Below are 25,477 nucleotides of genomic sequence, written 5' to 3' on the forward strand. Positions count from 1 at the left end.
AAGTCTGGGGCTGGGCCAGACCCCCTAAGACTTAAAAGGAATGAGTCACATGTCCTCTCATTAGCATTGTAAACTATTTTCCACTCTGAGCTTTTAGAACCTCCCTTGAGTGAGAATGATCTGGAATAAGTCTTCAGGGAATAACACTGTACTCTCTGTACTCCAAGGAGACCTACTACTGAGCATCTTCTTGGTCCAGTGTTTTCCTAGCCATATATCCTTCAGAATGTGTCTTGTGACTTCCCGAGCACATACAGAAACATTCCATTTACAACGCTTTGAAGTGTGGCTTTTTTTTATGCACGAGTATTTAAAATAGATCAATTTGATGTTTTATAAAAATAGCTTCTTACCTCTGTTCATTGACCCAGAATTTGCTCTTTAAGCTGAAAGGGAAAACAAATCATACAATAAATACCACAAGGATGGTAGTAGAATTAACTTTCTTTTGCAGACATTCATTGAGGTGTCTCAGTCTTCTGGGGGCATTTTTGTGTTTCCAAGCAATATGGAAACCTCCCAGCCCAGGAGCCAAGCCTGAACACATGCAGAAAAAGGAATGATGTTTTCCACTGCTGGCTCTCCAAGTCACAGCGCACATGCTGGGCTTCCTGTTGTCAGGTCATTCGTCAGACCATCTGAAACTAGACAACATGGCAACTACGATACCAGTGTGGAGTGTAGGGTGCAGCCTTCTCCTCTTCCGCCTGTACAAATGAGGTTCTAATAATCACCTGCACACTTGGGTGAAGTTCTGACTTACTCCCAATCCCAAATTCAGAGACTGACTTCCAGCCAATCAGGGATAAAATTACAAGATATAAGATGAGAAGCTGTAACTAAGAACTCCAGACCTCATAGTTCAGGCCCACAAGCTATCATTGTCATCAAGCACAAAAGCCAAAATTCCATATTGCAGATTTGCTGCTGAGAATGAAGTTTGGGATGGTTGTTGTTTACTGCATTATTGAATAAATTCTATGCACTCTGCTTTTATTTTTGTGCTGGGCTGGCACTGCCTTCTCAGCAGCTGCTTTCACCATCTGCAGTGTGTTCTAGCTAATTGAGCCCATTTATTCCTTGTGCATGGCTCTGGTAGGGGAAGCAACTGAAAAGTGCTACTAAAATTAGACAGTTCGTTTTATTTTAAAGCCCCAGAGCACATGAAGCCTGGATCAGGGGTCCCTATGATGTTTTCTCTGTAACATGCTCTTTTCAAGCTGCTTACTCTGATAGGGGCTGCTGAAACCAGTCCAACCTCAGCTGAGGCTTGTTAAGAACAGCTGCAGAGCTGAGAGAAGTAGACACTTATACAGGAGTTTACTGGCATATTAAAGGGTAGTGATACAGATGATAATTTACAGTTGGAGTATGACTGGTACAGTTAACCTGGTCAATCTGTGGGCTCACTCAGGCAGTAACCCATTACCTCTATCCTAGCTTGATCTAATTTTTTCCTTCTTCCTTTTTGCTTCTAACTTTTCCTTTTTTTGTTTGTTTGTTTTCCTCTAACTTTTCCCCCTTACCACCCCACCTTCCTCCCAACTTTTTCTCTCATAACTAGTTAAAATATGAGGTTGCATTATTGGATAAACTTTATACTTTCTTATTTTACTTGTAATAGTTCATGGGTTAAACTTTAAGACTACTTGGCCAAACAAAACAAAAAACAATAACAAAATTAATCCTAAGTTGCCTTTTACTTGTATATGCCTCAGTGGCTTTTCCTGTTGGGTGAGGCCTACGAATTAGGAAAAAGAAAAAAATTCCACTGCCCCGATTGTTGAGAAATCATGAGAATAAATTTTCTCTGACCCTGGTCAGTATTTTCTATAGGGAGTCAGGATGAAAAGCATAAGGGATCTCTTCTCACCTGCTGCGTATAAGAGCGGGATATGTTTTTACCAAGAAGTCAGAGATATTCCTGTCTGTAAGGTCTTGTAGAATTTCAGTGCTTCGCTGTACTCTCTGAGGAAATGAGACAATAGTGTCAATTACTTTGGCATTTGAGGCTTTACAGTTTGTGAAACTGCTTGTTCTCCACCAAAAGTTATTTATGGATTCAGCTGCTTGGAAATGAAGCTACTGAATAAAAGCACTGGCATCTCCCTGGTTCCCACATCAATGATATGGGATCATCGTTGATCTTTCTTCAATTTGTTGACAAGATAGAATAGCTCTAGTTCCAAATTAAATCTCTAATACATCTGCATCTCTCCATTTCCACTACCACCACGCTAGCCCAAGGCTCTATCTACACTGCACCTGGACCTCGATAGCGACTTCCAAACTGGTCTCCCCGATTCTACTCTTGGCCCTCCAGAATCCATTCTCTACCCAGCAGCCAGATTGAGCTTTAAAAATGTAAATCAGAGACCTTAGTCACCTTGCTTACCATACTCCAATAAACCCTAGGACCAGATCCTAATTCATCACCAAGGTTGATGCAGCCCCCGTGACCTGGCCCTGCCTTGCTCTCTGACCTCGCCTGCTGCCACTCTCTTCCTCCTCCTCACTGACCCCACTTATTCTCCTTGTTTTTCAAATGCGCACCTCTCATTCCTGAGGTGGCTTTGCACTTGTGCTTCCCTCTGTCTGGAATGCTCTGCCTGGACAACCTCATATGGCTAGCTTGTTACCATTCAAATCTCAGCCCAAATTTTATTCCTCAGAGATGTATTTTCTATTTCTAGTCACTATCATAACATACTGTTTATTATTTTCACATCTTCCTCTGAAATTTTCTTTCTAATTGTTCTGTTTATTTGTTTCTGTCTATTATATCCATTTGATATAAATTCCGTGAGAGTCAGAACTTCCTCTGACTTATTAGCTGTTGTGTCCCCAGCATCCAGAATAGTATTTGGCATATGGCTGAAACAATAAATTTGCGACATAAATGAAAGAGTTCAAACAGTGACTTACAATTACAAATCACTTCAAAATATATCCAGGATTGGAAGCTAGTTAATGGGTGACTTTGGAGAATTCAAAAGAGCATGAACTTGGCCACCAGGTGGCAATACTACTTTAAATTTGGGAATACATAGTGTTTGGTTTAGGGTCAGTCAGAAACCTTGGGTATAAAGGTAGCTGAGGTAATTTTTGGTAGTGTTAAAGCCGCCATCATCACACACCATTCTTATTATTTTTATACACTTTCCATCTCCACTTTCCCCTTTCCCATTTTTACTTCTTCAATTCACTTTCTCTACCTTGTTCTTCTCTCTCATGCTAGCAGAGAACTAGAATCTACTGAATGCTTGCCATGTGCCAGGCACTGTTAAATGCTCTACATACGTTATAATATATCCCTTGATTCTCATACCCTTATGAAAGAGAAATTATTACTTTACTTTACAGACAGAGAAAGTGAGGTTCAGGAAGGTTAGCTAACTTGCACCATGTTGCAGAATCTGTAGGTGGTTGACCTAGGATTTGAACCTACACCTGTCTGACTCCATAGCCTTCACCCTTTTCACTCCATCGGCCCTGTTTTTTAAGCTGAAAATAGCACCCAGAGGAACCGCCAAGCTCCCCTAGTGGAATCTAGGCTGGAACAATTTCTGGTGCCTGGGAAGTATATGATAAATTGTTTTCTAAAAATTGTGTTAAATAAAATATTCCTACAATTTTAACTCTGTGTATTCTAGAAATCAGGGACAGAACACTTCCACCTCAGGACCTAACACTACTCAAAGAATGCTATGACAAGAAGGACCCTAGAGAAGACTGCATCCTCCACCCTGTTTTCCAGATGAGGACAATTTACTACATCTGAACCAAGCCCATATCCTCTGGCTTAATTCTAGGCTGAATGGGAGAGTATGTTCGAGGGAATGGGTATAAATATGAATGTGTGTGTGTGTGTGTGTGTGTGTGTGTGTGTGTGTGTGTGTGTGTGTGAGAGAGACAGAGAGAGAGAGAGAGAGAGAGACAGAGAGACAGAGAGACAGAGATAGAGACAGAGGCTGAAAAGAGAGAGGAAGCAGCTCCTGTGCAGATGCGTGATGTTCAATTTTGCTCCCAAGAGAGGAACAAATGATAGTAAGGAAATATGAGAGTGAAATAAAATCATGGGAACTGGTTTGCCTTTTTTCAGGACTTTGGCTATAGTGGCCTGTTAATTTTTTTTTCTCCAGGGACCAAGGACTAACCACTGAAAAATAAGTTTCTATAAGCTAGATAGGCAGCCTTAAAGTTAGAATTCACCAAGAAAATGAATCTCCACGTAGCTCCTCTTGGCCTTTCCTTCCTGCCCTAGCCAAGAACTCAACGTGCAGTGTCACAGCCTCTGTGGCCTGATGCTGGATGTATTAGAGTAGAAGCAGCCTTGGCAAACTCAACAGAAGTAAAGTTTCTTCTTAGGATATAGAGAGTTGGGACAAACTCCCTGAGTTTCTCTTTTTGGAATCCCTGTGATATTACAGTGGCTGAGTTATGATTCAAGGAAAAATACATTGCTTGAGAAATATAAAGGTATATGCTTTTGGCATATAAAAAAAGGAAGACAAAATGCTCATAAACAGAATCATTTGCAAGCCAGCAACTGTGATCGATGCTATGGAAAAATTTAGTGGTCCCCTTACTTGCTCTGCTCTTCTACTATATGCCGTAGTAATAAACTTTTTATTGGGTACGAGGCCACCTAGAATAAAGACTACAGTCCCTGATCTCCCTTGACTTTCAGTTCTGGCCAATGATGTATAAATGAAAGTGCTGTGTAGTAGCTTCTGGAAATCTTCCTTAAAAGACAGCATATCTACACACTTTGCCCTCTCTTTTTCTTTATCCCTTCTTCCACTCTGTTTCCTGGAAAGTAGATTCTGTCATCTTGGCCAATGAGGTTGAGGCCTGTTAACCACGGAAGAGCAGCAAACAGAGCATCACGGACCACCTCCATGGACTTTTACATGAGAGGGAAACGAAGTATGTCTTATTTTCTCCACTGTTTGTTTTGGGTTATCATCATTGAGTCAAATCTAATTCTAACTAATACAGTTTCTTTACCCACATTATTTCATTGAATTCTCACAATAACGCTATGAAATAAATTATCATTATCCCCAATTTATAAGTGAGGAAATTAAGGTTCAGAGAGGCCAAGTAACTAACCCATGACTCTCTGATGCCAATGCCTGTGCTCTTGCCACTATGTCACACTGCCTCTCTGGGAATCATTCATTTACTGGCAAATCATTAGAGATGGCCGCGTAAAGACCCACTCTGTGCAAGTCAGCTGGGAGGACAGTTATTAACCTAAGACAAAGTGAGACTCCTCTGGCCCCTTCTATCTCTGAGAGCCATGGGAGAGGCTCACTGAGATACATTAGAGTGGGTGCTGCTCAAAGCCATGATAGTTGATGTCCCTGCAAAACATAGGTTGCTGGCTGTGTGTGTGTGTGTGTGTGTGTGTGTGTGTGTGTGTGTGCACGTGTGCGCGCGCATGTTAGTTCACAGCACATGGCAAGCTTAATTAAAATTCTTAATAAGTGTGCAAATACATATGCATTTGCATGGACACTACAACATTGCTTATAATAGAGAAAAATTGAAAACCCACAGGTCCAAGAATAAGAGATTAGTGAAATAAAATAAAGCAAATCCAAACAGTGGGATAGTATGCAGGCATTAAAAACAACGACATAGATACATATTTACTGACATGGACATATGTTCATAATATGCTATTCAGTGAAAATAGCAAGTTTCAAGGCAACATTTTAAATAAAATCCAGTTTGAATGGATAAAAACCAAATGTTATTGGTGATATTCTCCAAGCAATAGGATAATTTTTTTCTTCTGACTTATCTGTATTTTCTAATTTTTTTATAATGAGCATGCATGATGTATAATTTTTTCAATGTTTAGACATATTTTCTTACTAGATTGACTAGAGAGTGTTTGGTGGCAACAGAAGCTATTGGTAGATGACTTCCTCCAAGTGGCTGGACAGAGCCCAGTGGAAAGCCCTGCTGAGAGGCCTGGGAGCCTCATTTAGTCCTTCACTCAGCTGTCAGTTGAAAGTGTTAGTTGGCTAGAAACTCAGGAGTCACGACACATGTTCCCCAAACCCCGCTGTTGCAGGCAGATTCGAGGCCCCGGGATTCCCATGAAAGGTGGCGGTACCTGCGGGGGTGGGAGCCCCCCAGCGCCCTCCGGGCACTCGGGGAGCATAGTGAGCTTCTCTCTGGTGCTGCACCTGCAGGAAGGCGAGGGGTGCTCTGGTGTCCACTTCTGCTTCTGGAACACGTGGGTGACGTTTGGGGACACAGAGGGTGTCTTCCAGGGGGTGGAATTGCCACAGGGGTACTCCCTCATGGAAGACAAGAAAATGTTTCACAGTCAGCTCCAAAGTTGCTAAAAAATCCCTAGAAATGAGAAACAGTGCCCAACCCTCCCCTTTGTAGCCTTTCCTTCCTGTTCTCAGACACATGCATTTTCTTCTGACATGCCTGAAGGTTAGTTTCTGCTCAAGAAAAATCAAGACTAGGAATGTGTTGATTGACTAGGTCTGGGGCTGGGCAGTAATTATCTAGTGTGTGGTCAGTTTTATCTCTTTTTTCCTCTGGCTGCTCTAGCTGTTGAGAGACAGAACAAACAAAAGAGGAATTTGAAATTAGTCTATTTTTGCTCTTATCAACAGCCCAGAAAAAGACTGAATAAGAGAATCAGATAAAATTATACTGAACTTTTAGGATTCTTGGTAGATTTCAACTGTCCTCTATAACTCCTTTCTCTGTACTTACAGCAATAATTGAAAGTTGGCCATATTTGTAATTAATGCCATTCTAGGTCCGAGTGCACAACAGCACATCCCCACCACTCTCCTTCCCCCGTTCAGATTCCTTTCAATTAAGTTGTGGGAAGCATATGTCAATACAGTATGGAACTTTTGATATCGGGAATTATAGAAATATAGAGCTGTCTGGTGATGCAGGGGCTTCATGAGAAGTAGTGAACACCCTCATATACAGGTGTTGAGGAGAGGTTGGGTGAACACTGACCAGGGAGATGGATTGAGATGGGGGCCTATCCCAATCCCGCCATCCTGGTACCCCATCATCTGGGTTTCCCAGGGCAGCTGTTGCTGTTAGGGCAGGGGTGTGCAAGGACTTACGGAAGCCACTCTTCCTTTAGGCAGCGGTTGCCAAAGCCTGGCTTGTTCAGGAGGACATCTGCAAGTGCTGTGAGCCGCTCACTGCCTGGCTGGTCCATGCTAGACAACGTGAGAGGGGCTTACTCAGTGGACACGTGACTGGGAAAGAGGGGCAAAGCAGCCAACATGCAACTCAACCAACATTTACAGAATGGCTGCTGAGTGCTAGGTATGTACACAAGGCACAAAATGCTGTGTGGGGGTGGTCATTGGTCTCCTGGGTAAGAACGCCCAGGGATCCGATGGCATGTCATGTCTGCACCTCACAAAGACAGAGCTTCGACCACTCACCCAATCTTTACTTTGTCTTTCTTTCTCTTGGTAGTCCTGGTTGTCCACTTGGGGTCACCTTTCCCAAATGGGAGTTACCTTAATTTCCTTTCTGAGGTCAGCCCGAGAACTCCTACCACATTGGTGACTGTCCAGGGAGTGGGAAGGTCAGGGCTCCACCAAATAGCATGTGACCTAGAGCCTCACAATCCACAGAGGCGAATGATGACCTCTGAGGATGAGTCTACACACCTGAAGAAGGTGTACTGCTGCCCATACATCCAGGGGTGAAGGGTCAAAGCAGGATATTCACCAAACGGCGGGACGACGATGGAAAGCATCAGAGCCAGAAACACAAAAGTCGCTGGGAGCACGATCTGTGGGGAAATAAACATAGAGAATGGGCTGTGTGTCTGTGGTGTGTGAAAGACTCACCCATGCACACACACACACTCACACACGTTTATTCTTTTAAAAATTTATCCTGAAGCCTCATAACCAGGCCCTGGTGGAAAGTCAGGCTTCTGGGGAACATTATGGACAGCACGTGCAAAGGCAAGATGTGTAGGAGAAAGCAGAATTGACTATAGGCCAACACTGGGCACTGAAGCAGACCACTGTTTGGCTAGAGGTGAATCAGAGTTTCTTTTTCTGAATAAAAAAACATAAAAAGAAAAAAATAGGATGAGGACCTTGATATTTAGGGTCATTGCAAAAATGAATAAAAACATGACTTTACCCTTCATTGTAAAAATAGCAACAATATTAACGTGTTTGTTATTATTCTATTTTCTCTGCTAAGTGAGGTGGAGTACTTACAGAGAATCTTAGTGTTAACCAAGAATCAAAATAAAGGTTGGCAAGGAGGAAACAAAGCCGACAGAACTTAAAGAGAGTGCTCCCGGCTGTGTTTGAGCCCACGTTCACAGAAAAGCCTGGGAGAGGAATAGAGAGGCCAGGAGAGGGCCGGCCGGCCCTGGCCAGAAGCCACCAAGGACGGGCAAAGACCGTCGGGAATACCTGGGCCAGGAAGTCCTTGTGGCTGCGGAGAGCGTGGTGGAATCGCTTGACCAGCAGTGCCTGCACGTGCTGGAAGATGAGCTGGGCTCCCGTGTTCAGGCGGCCGCCCTGCTGCTTTGGCTCTGGGGAAGACTGGCCCTGGGCAGGATCTGCAGAGTAGCCCTTACTAGAACCCAGGTAGGGGTTTCGTAGGCTGATGGTTTCTCTTTTCTGCTGAGTGCTGCCTGAGAGTGAATTAATAGTTTAGAAAAACACTCATAAGGTCTGAATCTCATACTCTGCTTTTTTCTTACTGCACTGGTTTTCCCTCCTTTTAAGTCAGCAGCAAAATATCAGGCCAGGTAGGTAAATGAACTTTTAAATTTCTATTTTTTAGTGTAAATCATCTATAGATAGAATTGCCTGACATAACTTAAAAATTCTCTATGGTAGTTAAAGAGAACAGGACAGATCTAAATACATCGATAGGTCTAAAACCTATAACTAAGTTAAAAAAAATAAAGTTGCAGAACAATATGTATAATAAGATTATATTTGTTAGAGAGCACTATATCATATACAAAGAAACGTAATATTTTATATATACGCACACGTGTGTAACTGCTAAGCTCTGAAAGATTGCTCACCATCTCTTGACAGAGGTTAATACTGCAGGTCAGAGCTGGATAAGGCATGGGGGATGAAGTGAGAAGGGTAGTTTTAGCCTTCTTTGTATTATTTGAAGTGGTGGAAAGACTAATGAGCTAGAAGTTAGGAGACCTAGGTTTGAATAGACTCTTACTAGGTAAATTTGGCTGGTTCAACCTATCTGAATCTGAGTTTTCTCATTTGTTAACTGAAAATGAGAATATTTTACAGGGTTATCATAAAGATCAAATGAACCACACATGTAAATGTGTTTTATAAACCATTACAACCTGTCAGTTATGTTGAAGCTATAGTTTATCATCACCGTTTAATGTTCATTTTCAGAACATGTCGTGGGACATAAAGGGAGAGCCTGGGGCACATCTGGTTGGCCCCCAGCTGCTTTCTTAACCTCCTAAAGTACCCCAGGACAAGGCAGCTGCAAAGGGAGTTCCATCATCTCAGTCATCCTTTCAGCTAGCATTCTCAGGCTACTCAGTTGGGGCGGCGGGGGGTGAAAGGAGGTGAGGGGCGGGGGGAGTGGGGCACAGGGCGGAGCGGAGAACTTCTCCAGGCTCACTGACTGCAGGGTGCCAGGTCCTAGTTCTCTGGTCTCTTTTCTCCTGATTTGGGTTCAGATTTGATGTCTGCTGTGGCTGGCCCTCCTCTGGGACCCTGCTGCCTCTTCACATCAATCCCTGATGCCTCATGCAGCCTCAAGACAGCTTTCCCAGCCAGAGCTAAGCTCAGAAGAATCCCAGTTTGTCCCTGGCTCTGCTGCCCTCTAGCGGTCCCTGGCTGTGAGCCACCTCCTTCAGAAGTGACATTGACCCTCTTGGTACCAAGCAATGGACAGGTATAAGTTCCTCTACACTTGGCAGACTAGATCAGAAAATTTCATTCTCTAAAACTGAGCCAACTCAAAACAAATGTGGGGGAATTAAAGGCGGGGGAGCGGGGAACAAAACTAAACAAACAACAAATGCATTTAGCCATCTGAAAATGGGAGGCAGTGAGAGTTTGGCATTGAGGGGCCTAGATTTGAAAGCTAAAACCAGGGAACAAGACTTAGAAGGCTGTGTGACTTAAAGCAAGTCATCCAACCTGTGTGAGCTCAATTTCCCCAGGTAGGGCAAATCCCTGCCTTACCTGCCTCATGAGATTATAGTGGCAATCAAATAAAACAGTGAATGTTAAGTGCTTTCTAAATTATAGAGGGCTACACAAATTTGAGGTAAGATGATGGTTCGTAAATATTGAGATTAGAGTGTTGCTAAATGTTAATCAGTAATCACACAGCGTTTTAAGATTTGGCATGTACTAACTCATTTAATTCTCTCAATAACTGTAAAATGTTGATTCTATTATTATCCTCATTTTGCAGATGAAGAAACTAAAGTACAAGGAGGCTAAGTATTACCCAAAGCCACTTTGTTAGCAAATGACAGAGCTCAGGTTTGATGTTCAGTCAGCCCCATTCCAGAGGCTATACTCTTAACCTCCACCCTTGACTATCGCTTTGGAACATTCCATTTTATGCCAGCTGTGCAGCTTTGTGATGTGTAACTTATTCTCTCAAGAGGGCCTAACACCTAACAAAGAGCATTCTTTGCAGATAAAAGCCCCCAACTCTGGAATCCAGTGTAGCTTCTAATATAAATCAGTGTGCTTTCATTCTGGTCTTGGTTCATGTAAGTCTTTGACTTTGGCTGAGTTGAGAGAATTCCATTTCTGTGTCTGCAAAGCTTGAAAGAAAATCTGGGGTCCTGTGGTGAGGTTCTCCCACCTGCTCTAGAGGCCTGTCCTTCGTCCCCCACTCTGCCAGGGCGGCCACCTCCTCTGGCCACCACATGACCTACCCGTCATGGAGCACATTTGGGCTGGAATATTTGACCATTAGAAGTTCGAGGCATAGCTGATAAATAAGCATCTGGGATCACTTACAAAGCAAGATGAAAACCATATTATCTCAGGAGCTGGCATCAGGGAAGAAAGAGTTTTTCGCACAGGAGAAACTTCTACCCAGTGATATGCCTCACTGGGTAGAAGGAGGTAACCAGTGGCAGGAGCCCAAAGCAGCAAAAGAGAATTGCCAAACAGCTTTGCAGGAAAGAAGAAAATGAAACAGGAGAGACGAGATAGGGAGACGGGTTTATCAGTGTGTGTGGATGCCTAATGCTCTATCAGAAGTGGCCTGTGCTGTGGCAGGTAAATTCTCCTACATGTTTATCTCTCCATCCCCACCCTCCACAGTAGAGTCTACTACACTCGTGAATGCTTTGTGTGGCTTAGGGGTTTCAGTAGAAATCACGAAAGGGGCTCACATATATAGAAGAGAGACTCTCAGAGTCCACAGGAATTACGGCCCCTGCGGTTTCAAATTTCCATAGATTACTAAATGAGGGTTCACAATAATGCTATCTTGATCTCTAAGGAGTCAGGGAATACTAGCTGGCATCTGGGTTGTATTTACTGTCACTATTATCTCTAAGGACTCTGTAGACTATCACTCAGGCAGACAGGAGTAGATCAGGGGCCTGGTGGAGATAAGAGGAGATGAGGATGGTGACATGGCAAGAACAAGCCACCTGGAAGTGGGATGAGAAGCTCTGCGATGAGAAGCTACCAGCCTGATCCATCCAGTGTTCCCACCCAGACCTAACTCCATTTGTCCTTTCTTTGTCTTTCAAAGGAACCAAGAATGCCAAACACCTGTTATTTGGCGGTCAGATAAATACTATAGAGGAGCGTTTGTCTGTTCTGTTGTTTCATGAGTTTTACCTTAGATTTTCAAGATAGAGCTTAGGGGAGGGTCATGGTGAGGGAACAAGCTACAAACTCCAGCACCATACCTGTAAACAGAGGTCCTGAATCAGAATCCTCTGTGACTTTCAGAAATATCTGTCAAGAAGGAAAAAGAAGAAAGAATTGGGTTTGGACATTCCTACTCTCAGAAAAATCTAAGCCAAGATCAATTTTTGCTTCATAATTGGAAGAAAATACATCATGACTCTTTATCTAAGAATATAGTCTTCTATAAATACAAAAGTGTATGCACATGGTGACCACAAGTATGTAAAATATGTATGCAAATGGACAAAGGCAGGAGGAAGTAAGCCCAAAATGAAGATAGTTGCTATGCTTGGGTGAGGACTTATGGCTTTTTGCCTTTACAAAACTTCTCTCTAGTGTGAGACTTTTGCAAAGAATTCCCTCTTCTGGTACCTGGCAGAAACCAGCTGTAATCTCTGCTTTACCTCTTCCAGGGGAGTGTCAGAAATTCCAAAGCTGCTGAGCCCCAGTTCAGCCAGTGTCTCCTCCAGCTCTCTAAAAAGGTTGGCATATGCCCTCTGCTTGAAATTCTTGTTCGGAAGGAGGAAGATCAGTTCTTGACCAATGCATTCTACCAGCTTTGCCTCTGGAACGTGGTGATGAACCACATCCATCAGCTCATTCACATCCCCTAGGACAAAAAAAAAAAAAAAAAAAAAAAAGGAATGAGGTCAACTCTGTTTTCTAGAACCTGGAAGATTGTGAGCTTCCCCGGTTCCCTACTTTCTTCCACCTCCCATTTGAGGAAAGGGCATTTTGTTCCTCAGGATGGACTCTTTTGGAGGACTGATACTCTAAGATGTCTGTTTTTAGCTTAATGGCCCCACCATGGGCACTGAGAGGAAAAGGGAGATGGATCCAAAGTGCCCCCACCCCCGACTAACTAGCTGAGCAACCTTGGGAGGTCATGTAATGCCCCGTGTCAGTTTTTGCCTTTGTTCGATTGAATGTTCTGTTCCTTACAAGTTATGTAACATTGGGTATTCCATACCCTAGTTTCTTCATCTGTGAAAAGTGGAAATAATGCATTGACTTAATTTTTATTTGTGAGGATTGAGTGAGTTAATATACACAAGACACTTAGAACGATGTGCTTGGTGCACTGATGAGTATTACTTGCTATTGTTAGCATGGACGTCAACTCAAGTAAGAAAGTACTTGTCATTATTGTTGCTCATTCTGATTCACTACAAGCTTGAGGGTTAAATCAAGTCGTTTTTATTTTCTTGGTCTGGCTCAAGCTATAGGGGACTTGCCCAGGATGTATATCTGCAACGAAGCTGAGTGAGAACTCCCCTTCCTAAATCACATACCCATGCTGCTCTCACTTTTTGGAGGACCATGTCAGTTCTCTTGGGATTGCACCTGCCTCCTCAAGCAAAACAAAACTTAAAACCCAGCTCTCAGGAAATGAAGAAGGGGATTCAGATGATGTGGAGATGGACCAGGGGGATGGAGCGTGGGGTGCACAGCATGGGGTGCGGGAAAGTATCCAGTATCAAGTACTGACCCAATATCCTCGTACAGTTGGAATTGAATTTTATGCATAAGCATGTATTACTTTTAAAATTAAAAATCTAATTTTAAAAAAGTTTAAAGCATACATTTGAGGAGGCAGCTCTCTAGCACAATATCTTAGGAGGCAGGTCAAAGGTAAAGAGATTTTGGGGACTCAGAACCTGGCTCTCGTGTGCATTTCCATAAGCAGTGCTCACAGGTCAGGATCACCCAGTGGGCTCTTTCCTCTTTTTGCTTTAGAAATGACCCATGTGAAGGGATTTCATGGTTTGCAACCCAAATTCTTCTGCCTAGCTGGACTGGAAGGCATGTTTTGTGTCAAACCTGCAAGTTGGACTCAATTGTCTTTTGGTTCAGGAACAACTTTGCACAGAGGCTGGAGGGCTCTTTGCGTGAGGAAGCGGCTCTTCTCTAACAGCTTTCTAGGCGTCATGCTCATTGTTCTCAGGAAGGAAATCTAACCTGAAGCTGCTGGATTCCCAGGAATTGTATCTTAGATGTGTGCATAAGCCTTTCCAGAAGTTGTCCTTTAGGGCAGCAAGGAGGTCTGTGAGTGAGTGTGTGGTACATGGGCGTGTACAAGGAAAAAGTCTTCCAAGGACTGAACTGGAGATTAGAATGACATTCTTCTCTGATTTGGGGCTTCTTGCCATTCACAGCACCCTTATTCTACTCAAAGAAAATAAGCCTTTATTTAGAAATAAAGAAGTATTTTTAAAATCACCCCAGCCAGCAGGCTCTGTTTCCAACTTGATTTTGGTGCACCTCAGTAATAGTGTTCATTTTCAAAAGCTATCAATTTCTTGACCAAGATTCCTCCTGGGAATGAACATCAGAGCCCAGGTAGGAACCCACAGCCAAGCAGGCTAGGAAAAAGGCACAGAAATGTCACCCTAAAAACCGTGTTCAAGCTCACCACAGGTTCTGTCTGCGCAAAAGGAGGGCAAAAGAGTAAACATGATGCAACTCTGGGCATTTTCCCTCAAATTTTAAGCATAGTACATAAATATCGTTTCGTTTTCTTGTTTTACCAGATTTTAGTTTATAAATTCCTCAGATTTTGAAAAAACAATGTGCTAAGTAGAAAACGTTTCCCTTAGATAAGCAGATACTTCCCCACTTGATCAGCCTGGGTCAGTACATAGGTTTAGTTTTACTCCATTTAGGGATATGAAACATGTGCTATTTCATTTGCAGAAACCCCCAGGGGAGGGATAGGAGGTGGGCGTTAATGGAGAATGGAAAGTTTCTCGCAAGCACTCTGGGTCCCTGAGGTCAGATCCTGTGGGGTGAATGCTTTTACAGTGACAGCCTCTCTTCTGCATTGTCCTGGAGACGGGGGCGCCCCTACGGCTTAATGTACCCTAATTCAAGGGAGAATTGCTAGAAAATTGGTAAATTAAGGGGAAAGTTAGGAGTGTGACCAGGATGTGCAATATTTCAGACTTGGCATTCACACAGTGCCATCTCTCTGGAAAAGTTCACTGTGAGAGCTGTACATCACTGTGGCTCCACCAGAGGGCTCCATCTGGCAACTTTTGAAGCCTAGCTTTCTGGGCCCACAGGAACTTGGTCTGAGCCAAGGCAGGAGGACCTCAAGAATGGAGGTTGCATTATGAACAAGTGCACGGAATGAACAAAGACTGGATTCCTCATTAAAGGGATAGAGCCATTAGGCTCATGACTTTTAAAATCCTTTTGGGGTTGGAGGAGGAGAAAGCAGCTCAAAGAAAAAGAGAAGCAATTTCATGACATGGACTTGAAACACAGAGTGTCCTCTTTGCACGACAATAGGAGACACACCCAACACTGAGAGATGATTGCCAGACAAGAACCAAGATGTGACGTGCCCCAGTCCTCACCGTCCAAGACTTGTTCTGGAGTTATCTCATCTACATGGGCTGGACACCTGATGGAGGAATCCTTAGATGCACAGCTGCAGGTCCCCTACAACAGATGGACAAGAATCACTTCAATGATAGTATCTCCCCGGTGTCAATTGCTGTCACCACCATGCCTTATTTGTTTCTCACCATCAAACGTGCTCAAAATATTTTTCTTCACATATTTAATTTATTGCTTCATCGGAGCATTTTGAAGGTGCGGCTATTTGATTTTATCCTGTAGAGTGTGTGAGTCAGGCACGGAGAGTAGTAGAACCTCAAAGGATCCTTCTGGCTTGCCATTACTTATGTGATAGCTGTGGGTCTGACTGTGCGAGACATTCTGCTCCTCCCTCCCCGTGGATTCATGCTGGGCTGTGGAAATCTACCCAGGGTAGGAAAACTCAGAAGCAGCCAGATACTTAAACTACAGGCCAGAGGCATAAATAATGCTACGATATAATAAGTGTGACAACCTGAAAGTGAGTAGTGTCTGTTCTCAAGGAGCCCAGAGAACACTGATACTACTTTATCTCATTTATCTTCATCGCATGCCTCAGAAGCAGAAGGATTTTCTGTGTGCAACAACAACAACAACAACAAAACAATAACAACAACAACCTCCCCCCTCCCCACACACACACAGCGATGACAGGGAATTAAGTCATTTGCCTAGGATGACACAGTTTGTCCACCTTGCCACCCAGACCTGAACCTGGGTCTCCTGATATGCCGAGGGGCTCTCTGCTGGTTGGTATTTTCTAGCTTTTTTCATTTTAGGTTATAGTTCCCAAGGAAGCCTTTTCTTAGTCTTCATTTACCAGTGGAATTTGGGTTTAGTTAGGGAACATAAATGTTGGAATGGAAAAAAGGAAGCTTAAACAACTACTCTCCCTAGAACAGTGTAACCTTGCAGAATAAGACAAACAGTCTGTTGCAACACATGAGTGTAATTTAAGATTCTGCAGTACAATAATCTCAGGTCATTTAAGATTAGTCGTTTCATTTGGGGCAAAGCGTCTCTGTAGGAGGGTTTGGAATGTCAGTTTATCAAAATCTACAGATGGTTCCAGGAACAAAGAGGTCTATTTTGCCAGCTAGAGCCTGATTTGGGTAGAAATGTCTGGAAAGGAAGCACCACGTATGCATTCCTGCTCGCCCAGAATGAGCTCTTTCCTTAGGCAGATGTATACCTTGCAGCCCGTTTTCTGGCTCTGGATGTTTTTCATTTTGCGCACCAAGGTTAAGTAGAAGCCCGTGCCAAAACAATTCTTCAGGAAGAGTGGGGTGCCTGCGCAGTAGAGCCTTCCCTGGGAAATTATGGCGATGCGGTCCCCAAGGAGATCGGCCTCGTCCATATGATGAGTGGACATGATAATGGTCCTGCCTGCAAGGGCAGGAGTCAGAGGAGTCACTGGGCAGGCCTGGGCCGGGCTGGATAGGAGAGGATGTACAGCAACCTCCCCATCACATGGGTTCAAAAACCAGGAGTTAAGAAATAAAAACGAGTATTCTGCAGCAAAGTTCAGAGTACTAGAATAATAAGGACAACAGCTAACATCGTATAGCATCCCGCAAGCGGTAAAGCACTGTCACACACAGTATCTTTTCGTCAGGCACAGGCCCTGATCAAATAAGTCACCATATATGAAATATATTTATTATTGTCAGTCAGCACCTATCGAGCTATATATGTATAGTCTCTGGATCACTAAGCACTGCACTTATAATCTTTGCAAAGCACACACACATACATACATACACACATACATACATACGTACATACATACATACGTACATACACACACACACACACACACACACACACCCAACATGCTCTTTACACCAGAATGGAAATGTCATGGAAAGAAAATGCTAATGAGGATTCCAAGATGGCAAATGGACTTACTACAGGATTGAACCACACTCCCACCTTTATGCGCACTCAGCTCTGCCTGCTGTCCCTTCTGGATCTGCACCCTCTGGTTGGATGGTGCCATGAGAGGGAAGGGAATGTCTCATTTTGAGACATTTCTATCTGCAGCAGTCTTCTGGAGCACTGAATACTGGCACGTCGCCCTCACACCTGGTCCTGAATGGTCATCTGAAGGCTATGGAGCTTCTTGAGGTGTTTACAGGTAATTTAGTCAAAGGGGAATTGCACCTAGAGCTGCACCCATTGTTCCAGGCAAAAGGGCTGCAAGTTGAAAAGAACTTTCTAGAAAAATAGGAAGTAGACTGCTCCATCAGTGACACCCTGCTTATATTTGTGTAAAAATCTCTGGGAGCTTCCACTAGAACTTAGATTCACTCAAGTCACTGACAAAGCTCCATTTAAGTGTAGTTATGGCTGTTGCTATACTGACTTGCAAAATGCCAGGTGTGAGAAAGTGGGAACCACAGATAAAGCCTCAATGAGAGCACAGGGCACTGAGCAGTGGCTATTACCTGAGCGATACTTCAGGAGCAGGTCCCAGATTGAGCGTCTTGAATAAGGGTCCACCCCAGAGGTAGGCTCATCCAAAACAACCACTTTGGCATCTCCCACGAAGGCAATGGCAACGGACAGCTTCCTCTGCATGCCACCTAGAAGTATGGGTGGGAGTGGGGGTCACAGGGGCTGTGGAGGACAGGATGAGAAAGGCCCAGGGCTGGCAACATAAGTGCGGGGGCGGGGGGTAACTTAAGTCTGGCAGTGGTTCGATGCTGCCTACTTAGATGTTTATACAGCATTCAAACCTTCTTTAAAATGCAGAAAAGGCAAGCCCTGCATCTTAGGATTAGACCTTTTGAAGGCTGTTCTCCTATTTTAGTTCATACGTAAACATCAGAACAAATACAGCCCAGGCTGCAATGTTCTATGTGGGAAATGAACCAGAGGGATCTGCTCTTAGATGCTCAAAAGAACTTTATAGAAGTGTTCCAACTCTTCGGAGATCTCCTGTTATAAGCCTAAGAAAATACACACACACACACACACACACACACACACACACACACACTCTCTCTCTCTCTCTCTCTCTCTCTCTCTCTTTCTCTCTCTCTCTCTCTCTGTCCTATGCATTGAGAAACAATAGATGTGCCATCTGTAGCCCTGCCTTTTTCTAACACCGAGCACCTGATAGATCCTGAGCTTCTTCATTCCTCTTGTGATGGAGGCCTGTGTCTTCCAACATGGCTTCCATCTCTAGCTGGGCCTCGTCCCAGGACTTCCCTTTCAGCTGGGCATAGAATAGGATGTGTTCAGCCACTGTGAGGCTATGGGGAGGGAGCAACGAGAAAAACAATGAGGCTCAGCAACTCTACCTCTAGCAATTTACCTTACAGAAAATAGCTAAGGATGAGCACAAAGATTTAGCAATCAAGATGTTTGTCATGGTGTCGTTTATAATACAAAAATAAAACAAACACAAAAAAGACCCTGTTAAAATATCTAATAAGAGGGGACAGCTTAAATAGTACATTTATACAATGGCATAGTATATAAACATTTAAAAAGTATTTTATAGAACAATATGTAATGATATGAAAAATATGTGCATGATAGGTGAAAAAAGCAATCACATTTTTTTTAAAATAGCAGGTTACAAAATTACATGTAGGGTTTTACTCTCCTTTATAATTTTAAAGTATATATGTATATCTACACATACACAGAAAAAGTTCTGAAAAATTATATACCAAAGTGTTAACAGTGGTTATCTCTGGGTGATGAAATTACAAGTGACCTTTATTTTCTTCTTTTAAACTATGTTTCCTTCCTTCCTTTCTTCAATGATTATATACAACTTTTTAGACAAGAAATAAGAGTTTGGGGAAAAAGCAACTGAAAAGTCTCCTGAAAAGTTGGTTTTTAATGCCTGGCTTAAGGGGGAAAAGAAACAATGGTCTCTGCTCTTGGTCCCTGAGAGGGAGTACTTTGGGGCTGAGCAAGGGGCCCCAGGATCGGCCACCCCATCAGAGAGAAGGGGCATTACTCTTCTGAGGGGGGAGACCTCAGTTCCTGCGAGTGTCACAGGCACAGTCCCATGTTCTGAGGGACACCTCTCCTTGCAAGCAGGACAAAGGACCTTGAACTCAAGGAAGACCAAATAAGAGTATTATCTCCTGCTCAGAGAGCTGGCATCCCTGAGGTAGGCTCCAGTGAGCATGTGTGTTGAGGGGGCAGGTTGAGGATAAGGCTTGGGGAAGGTGTCAAATCCCTTTTCACTTACTGGTGGAACAAGATGTTGTGTTGGGGACACAGGCCGAGGCTCTGCCGTACTGCATCCAGGCTGGTTTCAATGTCCTTTCCCCCAATGAGCACGGTCCCTGATGTCGGCGGCAATAGACCTGTCAGGATGGACCTGCCAAACACAGAAGTCAGTGGCAGAAAGGATGGCCTTTAGGAGCGCATCCCCTCCTAAATGCCATCGGGATGGCAGCCCCTACTCTCACAGTGATTCCTGCCCAATCAAACCCAAACTATCACTAGCTGCGGGGAACCAACAGTTTCTCATACAGGGCTTAGCACCACTGTGCACACTTAGGCCATAATGCAGATGAGCACATCTGCTTTCCTTCTCTGCTTCTACTTATTTCCTCGTGCTCCCAGGCAAGCACCCAGGGGCCTCCAGGATTCCCTGCTGCAGAACATTCACTGACAGCTGAAGATCCGTCCCCAACTCAGCCATCACAATTCCTGGTGCTCTAGAGACTCAATAAAAGGTGTTCAGTGCATGGGTCAATGCTTTGCCTGATGTCGCCATGACAAAGTATTGAGGAAGGGTCTTAATGAGAAGCCCAGGCACTCAATATGTACTTGTCAATTAATTGATTGAAGCCAGGCATGAGAATTACCAGCGACAATATCATCTTTGGATCCAGAACATAAGGAGCCCAGTAGCTATGCTGGTCTTTTTCTTCTTCTTCTTCTTTTTTTTTATAAAATGAGAAATAATAATTCTTACCTCATGGGGTTGTTGTGAGAACGAAATGAGTTTAATACTTAAGAAACAGCACAGTGCCCGTTTAAAGTAAAATTCAAAAATATTATTTTTATTAAACATTGTATTCCAACCGCCCGGGGAAGTTGCATTTCAGCAGTCGATGAAGTAGTATGTTTGCCCGTGAGAAAACCAGGGGTCCTGGATGGAGCTTCAGGCCTTCTGACCATATTAGTTAAAAAGGAGAGAAATGAGATGGATCTAGTGCTGCTCCACCCAGCTCTGTCCCTGAGTTCAGATACAATCTCGGGCTCTCCGAATTTGTACTTAGAAGCTGACATTTCTGTTGATGAACCACTAGAGGGAAACAGAACCAAATAGAATGGCGCCAGCCCCACATTCCATTCACACCAACCCGCCCTCAGAGAACATTCCAGCGCAGGGCGTGCACTGCCGTTCCTTCCTGAGGCTCTGAAAGGAGCCAAAGGACTTGAGCCTGCGTGTCACATGAGTTCCCTGCTCCTCGAGAGGGCTGCCTCAGCTGCTCCTTGGAGAACCCTAGCCGTCTGTATTCTCCTTCTCAGCAGCTGGCGCCCAAGTCCCTTAGAAAAGTGAGGGAGCTTCCTGAGCTGAGCAGTGTATGCCTTCATCTTCCCTGAACTTGGCCTTCAGTCACCAGGCTGTTAGTTCTCTAGAGACTGCACCCTTTTCTCTAGAACTACCGCCAACTCTCACAGGTAGGAAAAGGAGTGCTCTTTGAAAATAAGTAGAATTTTATAGACTGAGGGCATATGGCAGTGATGACCAAGACTTTACCACCTCCATCAGTGACAGTAATGCTGGAGAGGTGGGATGGGGGTGGGAGGATGGGCTCCCAATGTCAGAGACCAGAAACAATTGTGGGAGGACCTGCCTCTTGCCCCCAATGAACCATTATGACTTGGGGCCTCGGGAAGGTCACTTCAGCTCTCTGGATGTCCACTTCCCTGGCACACAAGGCGGGCAATAAATGTACTGCAACTCCCTCTCCGACTTCTTGTGAGAATCAAATGAAACAATATATGCGAGTGAGCATTGAATACTGCAGCACGCTTTACTCATTCCTGAGACACAAATATAGAGCACATTTTCGTCACTAAAATTCAGTGGGAAAGGGTAGACTACAGCTAATAGAAAAAGGATAGTGCCAGGAAATGACAGAATGAAGTGGCGATCCATCCTCTTTTCCTGAAGACTCACAAGGTGGTGGTTTTCCCTGCTCCGTTGTGACCAAGGAATGCGGTGATCTGGTTCTCATAGAAGGTAATGTTAAGACGGTCCACAGCTGGCCTGCCGTAGGGCTCAAAAACCTTTACCAGATTCTTCACACATACCCCAGGAACCGAGCCTGGAAGCTCACGTTCAAAGAAGGAGTCTTGGAGGGAAAAAATGAACATGAGGTAAATATGACTTCTTAATGTACAAGGTCTCCAAAATCCTTTCTTTAGATCCTGTGTTTTGCCTATAATTTCACCTGCCCCCACAGCTTCAGCTATGACCTTTGTCCGGATGACTACAGGATAATAATGGTAATAATAATAGTACCTAACATCTGTTGAGCAGTTACTATGTGTCAGGTACTATTGCGGGCGCTTTATACAGATTATCTCATTTCACCCTTTTAACAGCTCTATGGGGTAGATACTATTATGCCTATTTCTCTAGGTGAGGAAACCTAAGACACAGAGGTATCAAGTGTCCAATCAAGATCACGAGGTTCGTGAGTGGCAGAGCTGGAACTCAAACCCAGTGTGCATTCACTGTCTATATGGAGAGTTGGCCCCAAGCTCGATCTTCGGACCCAGGCCTTCATTTTCAGTAGTCTGTGAGGTATTTCTTCATGGATTTCTGGTAGCCGCTCAGGCCCTTCATCTTCCTTCCCAAACACTTTTCTTTAGACTCCCTCATGTCCATATGTGGAGCCATCATTCTTCTAGTCACTTTGGCTCAAATCTTTGAATCTGCTCCTCAGATTCCAGAGTTTTTCCAATTAAGTGGGTAGGACAGTTTACTCTTCCTCATTACTGTCCCTCAAACTCAACCCCTTTACTTTTCTGTCCCCACAGTCCCCTCCACTGCAGGCTCTCATTACCATGGTGTCCACCTTTCCCTGGCCTCCCACCTCTCCCTGCTCTAGTTCCCCTACACAGCACTACTTGATTTGTTGTCTTAATATTATAGTTCTGAGTATGTACTCCCATGCAAAAAAAATCACAATGCTTCTCTCTGTGCCTCCTGGCCTTGCCTATGAATGAGTTGGGACCAGACCCAGCCTCCTAATTTCGGCCTTGGAATTCCACACTGGGAGGAGGGTCCTCCCAGAGACACTGCTGCCTGCAAACCACCTCTCTGCAGAGCTGCCGGTCGCTGACCTCAGCTTTGTGAAATGACACCTGGAGTGGGCCGGAGACACAGAGGCTGGACCCCCTCATGCAACATTGGCAAAGCCCAGAGGCCAGGCTGCTTCTCTAAACGCAGGGTGAGGATAGCAAGAGCATCTTAGCATCCTCAGAGAGATGCATATGCTTCAGGAATGGAGAACATGGGGAGAAATACAGAACTGATTCAAGAGAGAAGGTAAGGAAAGCAAGGCCAGAGAAACATTTGCAAACCTTGTTCCTCAGTTCAGGAATCAGTAGGTAAGCTCCATGGTTAGGAAAGGCTTTTGATGGCTTGAATGAATGGGCTTCTAGATTTGTAAGTCACAAGTGAAGTGAAGTCAGCAATACTATACTCTCTTTCCCCTGTACAGAGAAGCATTTATTTTTGTCTTTCCTTATAGCTCACATCCTCCTTAAGTCCCAGTGACCCAAGTTATTGTTCTTGCTAAATCCTCGGAAGTCAGCACATTTGTACAACTCACTTGAGATTTGCCTAACAAGGTCACAAATGCATCATATACTTGGTATCTGCTTTCTCCAGGAAATATGCGTTAATGTCTGGCTGGACCATTCATTCTACACACGTGCAGCTGGACCCTAGAGAAACTATCAGGTTTAATCCCTGTCAACAGAGAGAGTCAGTTTCCTGGGTTCCATTTCACCCCAGTCCTGAGGTATTTTGCTCGGGCCCTTTGTAGCATCCTGGGCCTTTTCTCTGCCTCTGTGCTTTTTATTGAGGTTTTTACCATATATTCCTTCCGGGTGTTCCGGGTCCTCCATTTCCTCTGTTATGGGTTCCGTCTTTTCCAGGGCCCTTTCTTGTCTGGTTGAACACCCTGCACCAATTAATTAGAAGCCACTGTTACTCTCCTGGTGAGAACTGTGAATCAGTAAAGGCAGGAAAGGAGGGCAGAAAGGGGGCAGTAGGGTTTCCTACTGTAACTGGAAAACACAGTTCCCTCGAAAGGCCAAGTCAGCATTCCCAGGGACCAGCCTCAAGCAGGCCCTGCCAACCTCTGACCTGTGGGTCTATGAGGTTCTGAAAGTGGCCGGCGGTGCCCCCAGCAGGCCAGATTGTGTGACCTTGGCTGAGCCCAGAGGGAGTTTTGTAACGGGAGTTTCAGTGCCAGGAGGGGGCCACAATGTCAAAAATTGTGATTTTAAAAAATTTCACAAAACCAGGATTGAATTTGAAGTGGGTTAATTTCTTTTAGCTTACCAGTAGTACTTATCACTCCAATCCTAAACATTTCAAAGTCCGTTCAAAGTGATATATGGACAGCCAGCTTAATTTACAGATCGAGAAATGATTTACCTGAGAAATCTACTTTTGTGAACATTCAAATATTTTGAGATTAACACCAGAGTTGAGCCTGGTTGAGGTCTAGGCTTGCACAAATTGTGAAGTATAGTATAAACACACACACACACACACACGCACGCGTATGCCACACACGTATTTTCACACACGTATCCTCTCACACACCACAACCACACCTACACACAAACACGCACGCATACACACACACACACACAGACATTTTTTGGTAACCTTGGCATTTGGTTTAAAAGGACATCAGGACATCCTGGAAGAGGAAGAGAAGCAGGAGAGTAAGCCAGCCAGAGAGGACAGCAGGGCAAGAGGAAATCACTGTTACTAGGCATTTAAAGGCTCTGGTGTCAAGCGCACCCACTTGAGTAGGGTGAGTTTTTAATGCAACAGCCAGCCAGGGCTCCTCTCTGTCCACGCCACCCTCTATAGATTTGTAGGATGTGTGCTGGAGCAGAAAGTAACAAGCCTAGTGGTCAGGGACCCGTCACCTCCAGCACTTCCACTTATGCTTCCTGAAAGATTTTTAAATCTATTGCCTACAACTCTTTTGATCACTTTATTAGCCATCATACTGTAATAATGTGTAATAACATAGCAGGGAGAAAAATTCTTCTAAATAGTTTAGTCATTGAAGTAAGTTCCTTATCAGGAAATATGGGTCCCAGTTCCAGATTTTGTCCCACGTGACGAGTGGGAAATTGGTCAGACACTGGGTGAATCTTGGGCTCCACTGCTTCGTCTGTGAAAAGAGGGGTTAGGCGGAGAAATTCAGCTCTTTTCTGATTTTATAGAAATTTAGGAATCTATTTTAGTCTAGCCTGTGAGGCAGGTGAAAAATATTTGGCTTCTGTTGGCAAAAATATGTGATTCATTTTTGAAGGAACACATTTGTCTTAAGATTTTTTTTGAGAGGCAGAGTATCTGCTGAGATTATAGAGGGAAAAAAATGCCCACAAGGAATATACTCCGGTGTTGAAAATTCCCATTTATGATGGATTATAACTTTATTATAGTAGAAATTCAAAAGTTTATAAATAGACATGACAAACCAACTTAATGGAAAAGTACTAAGCTGTTGAAGTGCTATTTGTTTAAATCATTAAAAAAAATAAAAGAAAGAGAAGGCAAAAAATACCCGAACCCACCCAAGCCTATTGAAGGCCCTGGGTTAATCCTCTAGAGAAAACAAACATCTATCTTAATGCTTAAAGGATAAATCCTGGCCCCAGCCCAATGATACAAAGAAAAAAGCAGGTAGATGAGGAACGAACAGATTGGAAAGTATTTCCTTTGTTGCCTGAAACTCCCAGCTTCAGGAGAGTCCCTGGGTCTCAGGTCAGGAATTTCTCTGCCTTCTCACACTTCACAGAAGAATCTGTGGTTTTCCCCCACTTCTAGAACTCTCCCTCAGCCTCTTGTCCTATTTAGTAGGAAAGGTAAATTTTATCTAAGATGCATTCTGGACAAATGCCCTTTTAGCTCTCTTCCC

General features: G+C 43.9%; 1 protein-coding gene across 1 annotated transcript in view; it reads right to left on the minus strand.

The window, feature by feature from the left end:
- The window catches only part of ABCA4 (ATP binding cassette subfamily A member 4), a 123,124-nt gene that overhangs the window by 29,790 nt on the left and 67,857 nt on the right, over positions 1–25,477 (minus strand). The window contains exons 17-31 of the mRNA XM_023528133.1: positions 23,402–23,503; positions 21,475–21,649; positions 19,525–19,656; positions 18,429–18,568; positions 17,759–17,896; positions 16,504–16,697; positions 15,290–15,374; positions 12,335–12,540; positions 11,930–11,978; positions 8,451–8,674; positions 7,683–7,807; positions 7,122–7,220; positions 6,131–6,317; positions 1,874–1,968; positions 354–386 (exon numbers count right to left, since the gene is read on the minus strand). Coding sequence (XP_023383901.1) covers positions 354–386; positions 1,874–1,968; positions 6,131–6,317; positions 7,122–7,220; positions 7,683–7,807; positions 8,451–8,674; positions 11,930–11,978; positions 12,335–12,540; positions 15,290–15,374; positions 16,504–16,697; positions 17,759–17,896; positions 18,429–18,568; positions 19,525–19,656; positions 21,475–21,649; positions 23,402–23,503 — 1,984 coding nt within the window. The remainder of the gene's footprint in view (positions 1–353; positions 387–1,873; positions 1,969–6,130; positions 6,318–7,121; positions 7,221–7,682; positions 7,808–8,450; positions 8,675–11,929; positions 11,979–12,334; positions 12,541–15,289; positions 15,375–16,503; positions 16,698–17,758; positions 17,897–18,428; positions 18,569–19,524; positions 19,657–21,474; positions 21,650–23,401; positions 23,504–25,477) is intronic.

Source organism: Pteropus vampyrus, unplaced genomic scaffold (genome assembly GCF_000151845.1).
Source record: "Pteropus vampyrus isolate Shadow unplaced genomic scaffold, Pvam_2.0 Scaffold22, whole genome shotgun sequence".
Classification (NCBI taxonomy): Eukaryota; Metazoa; Chordata; class Mammalia; order Chiroptera; family Pteropodidae; genus Pteropus; species Pteropus vampyrus.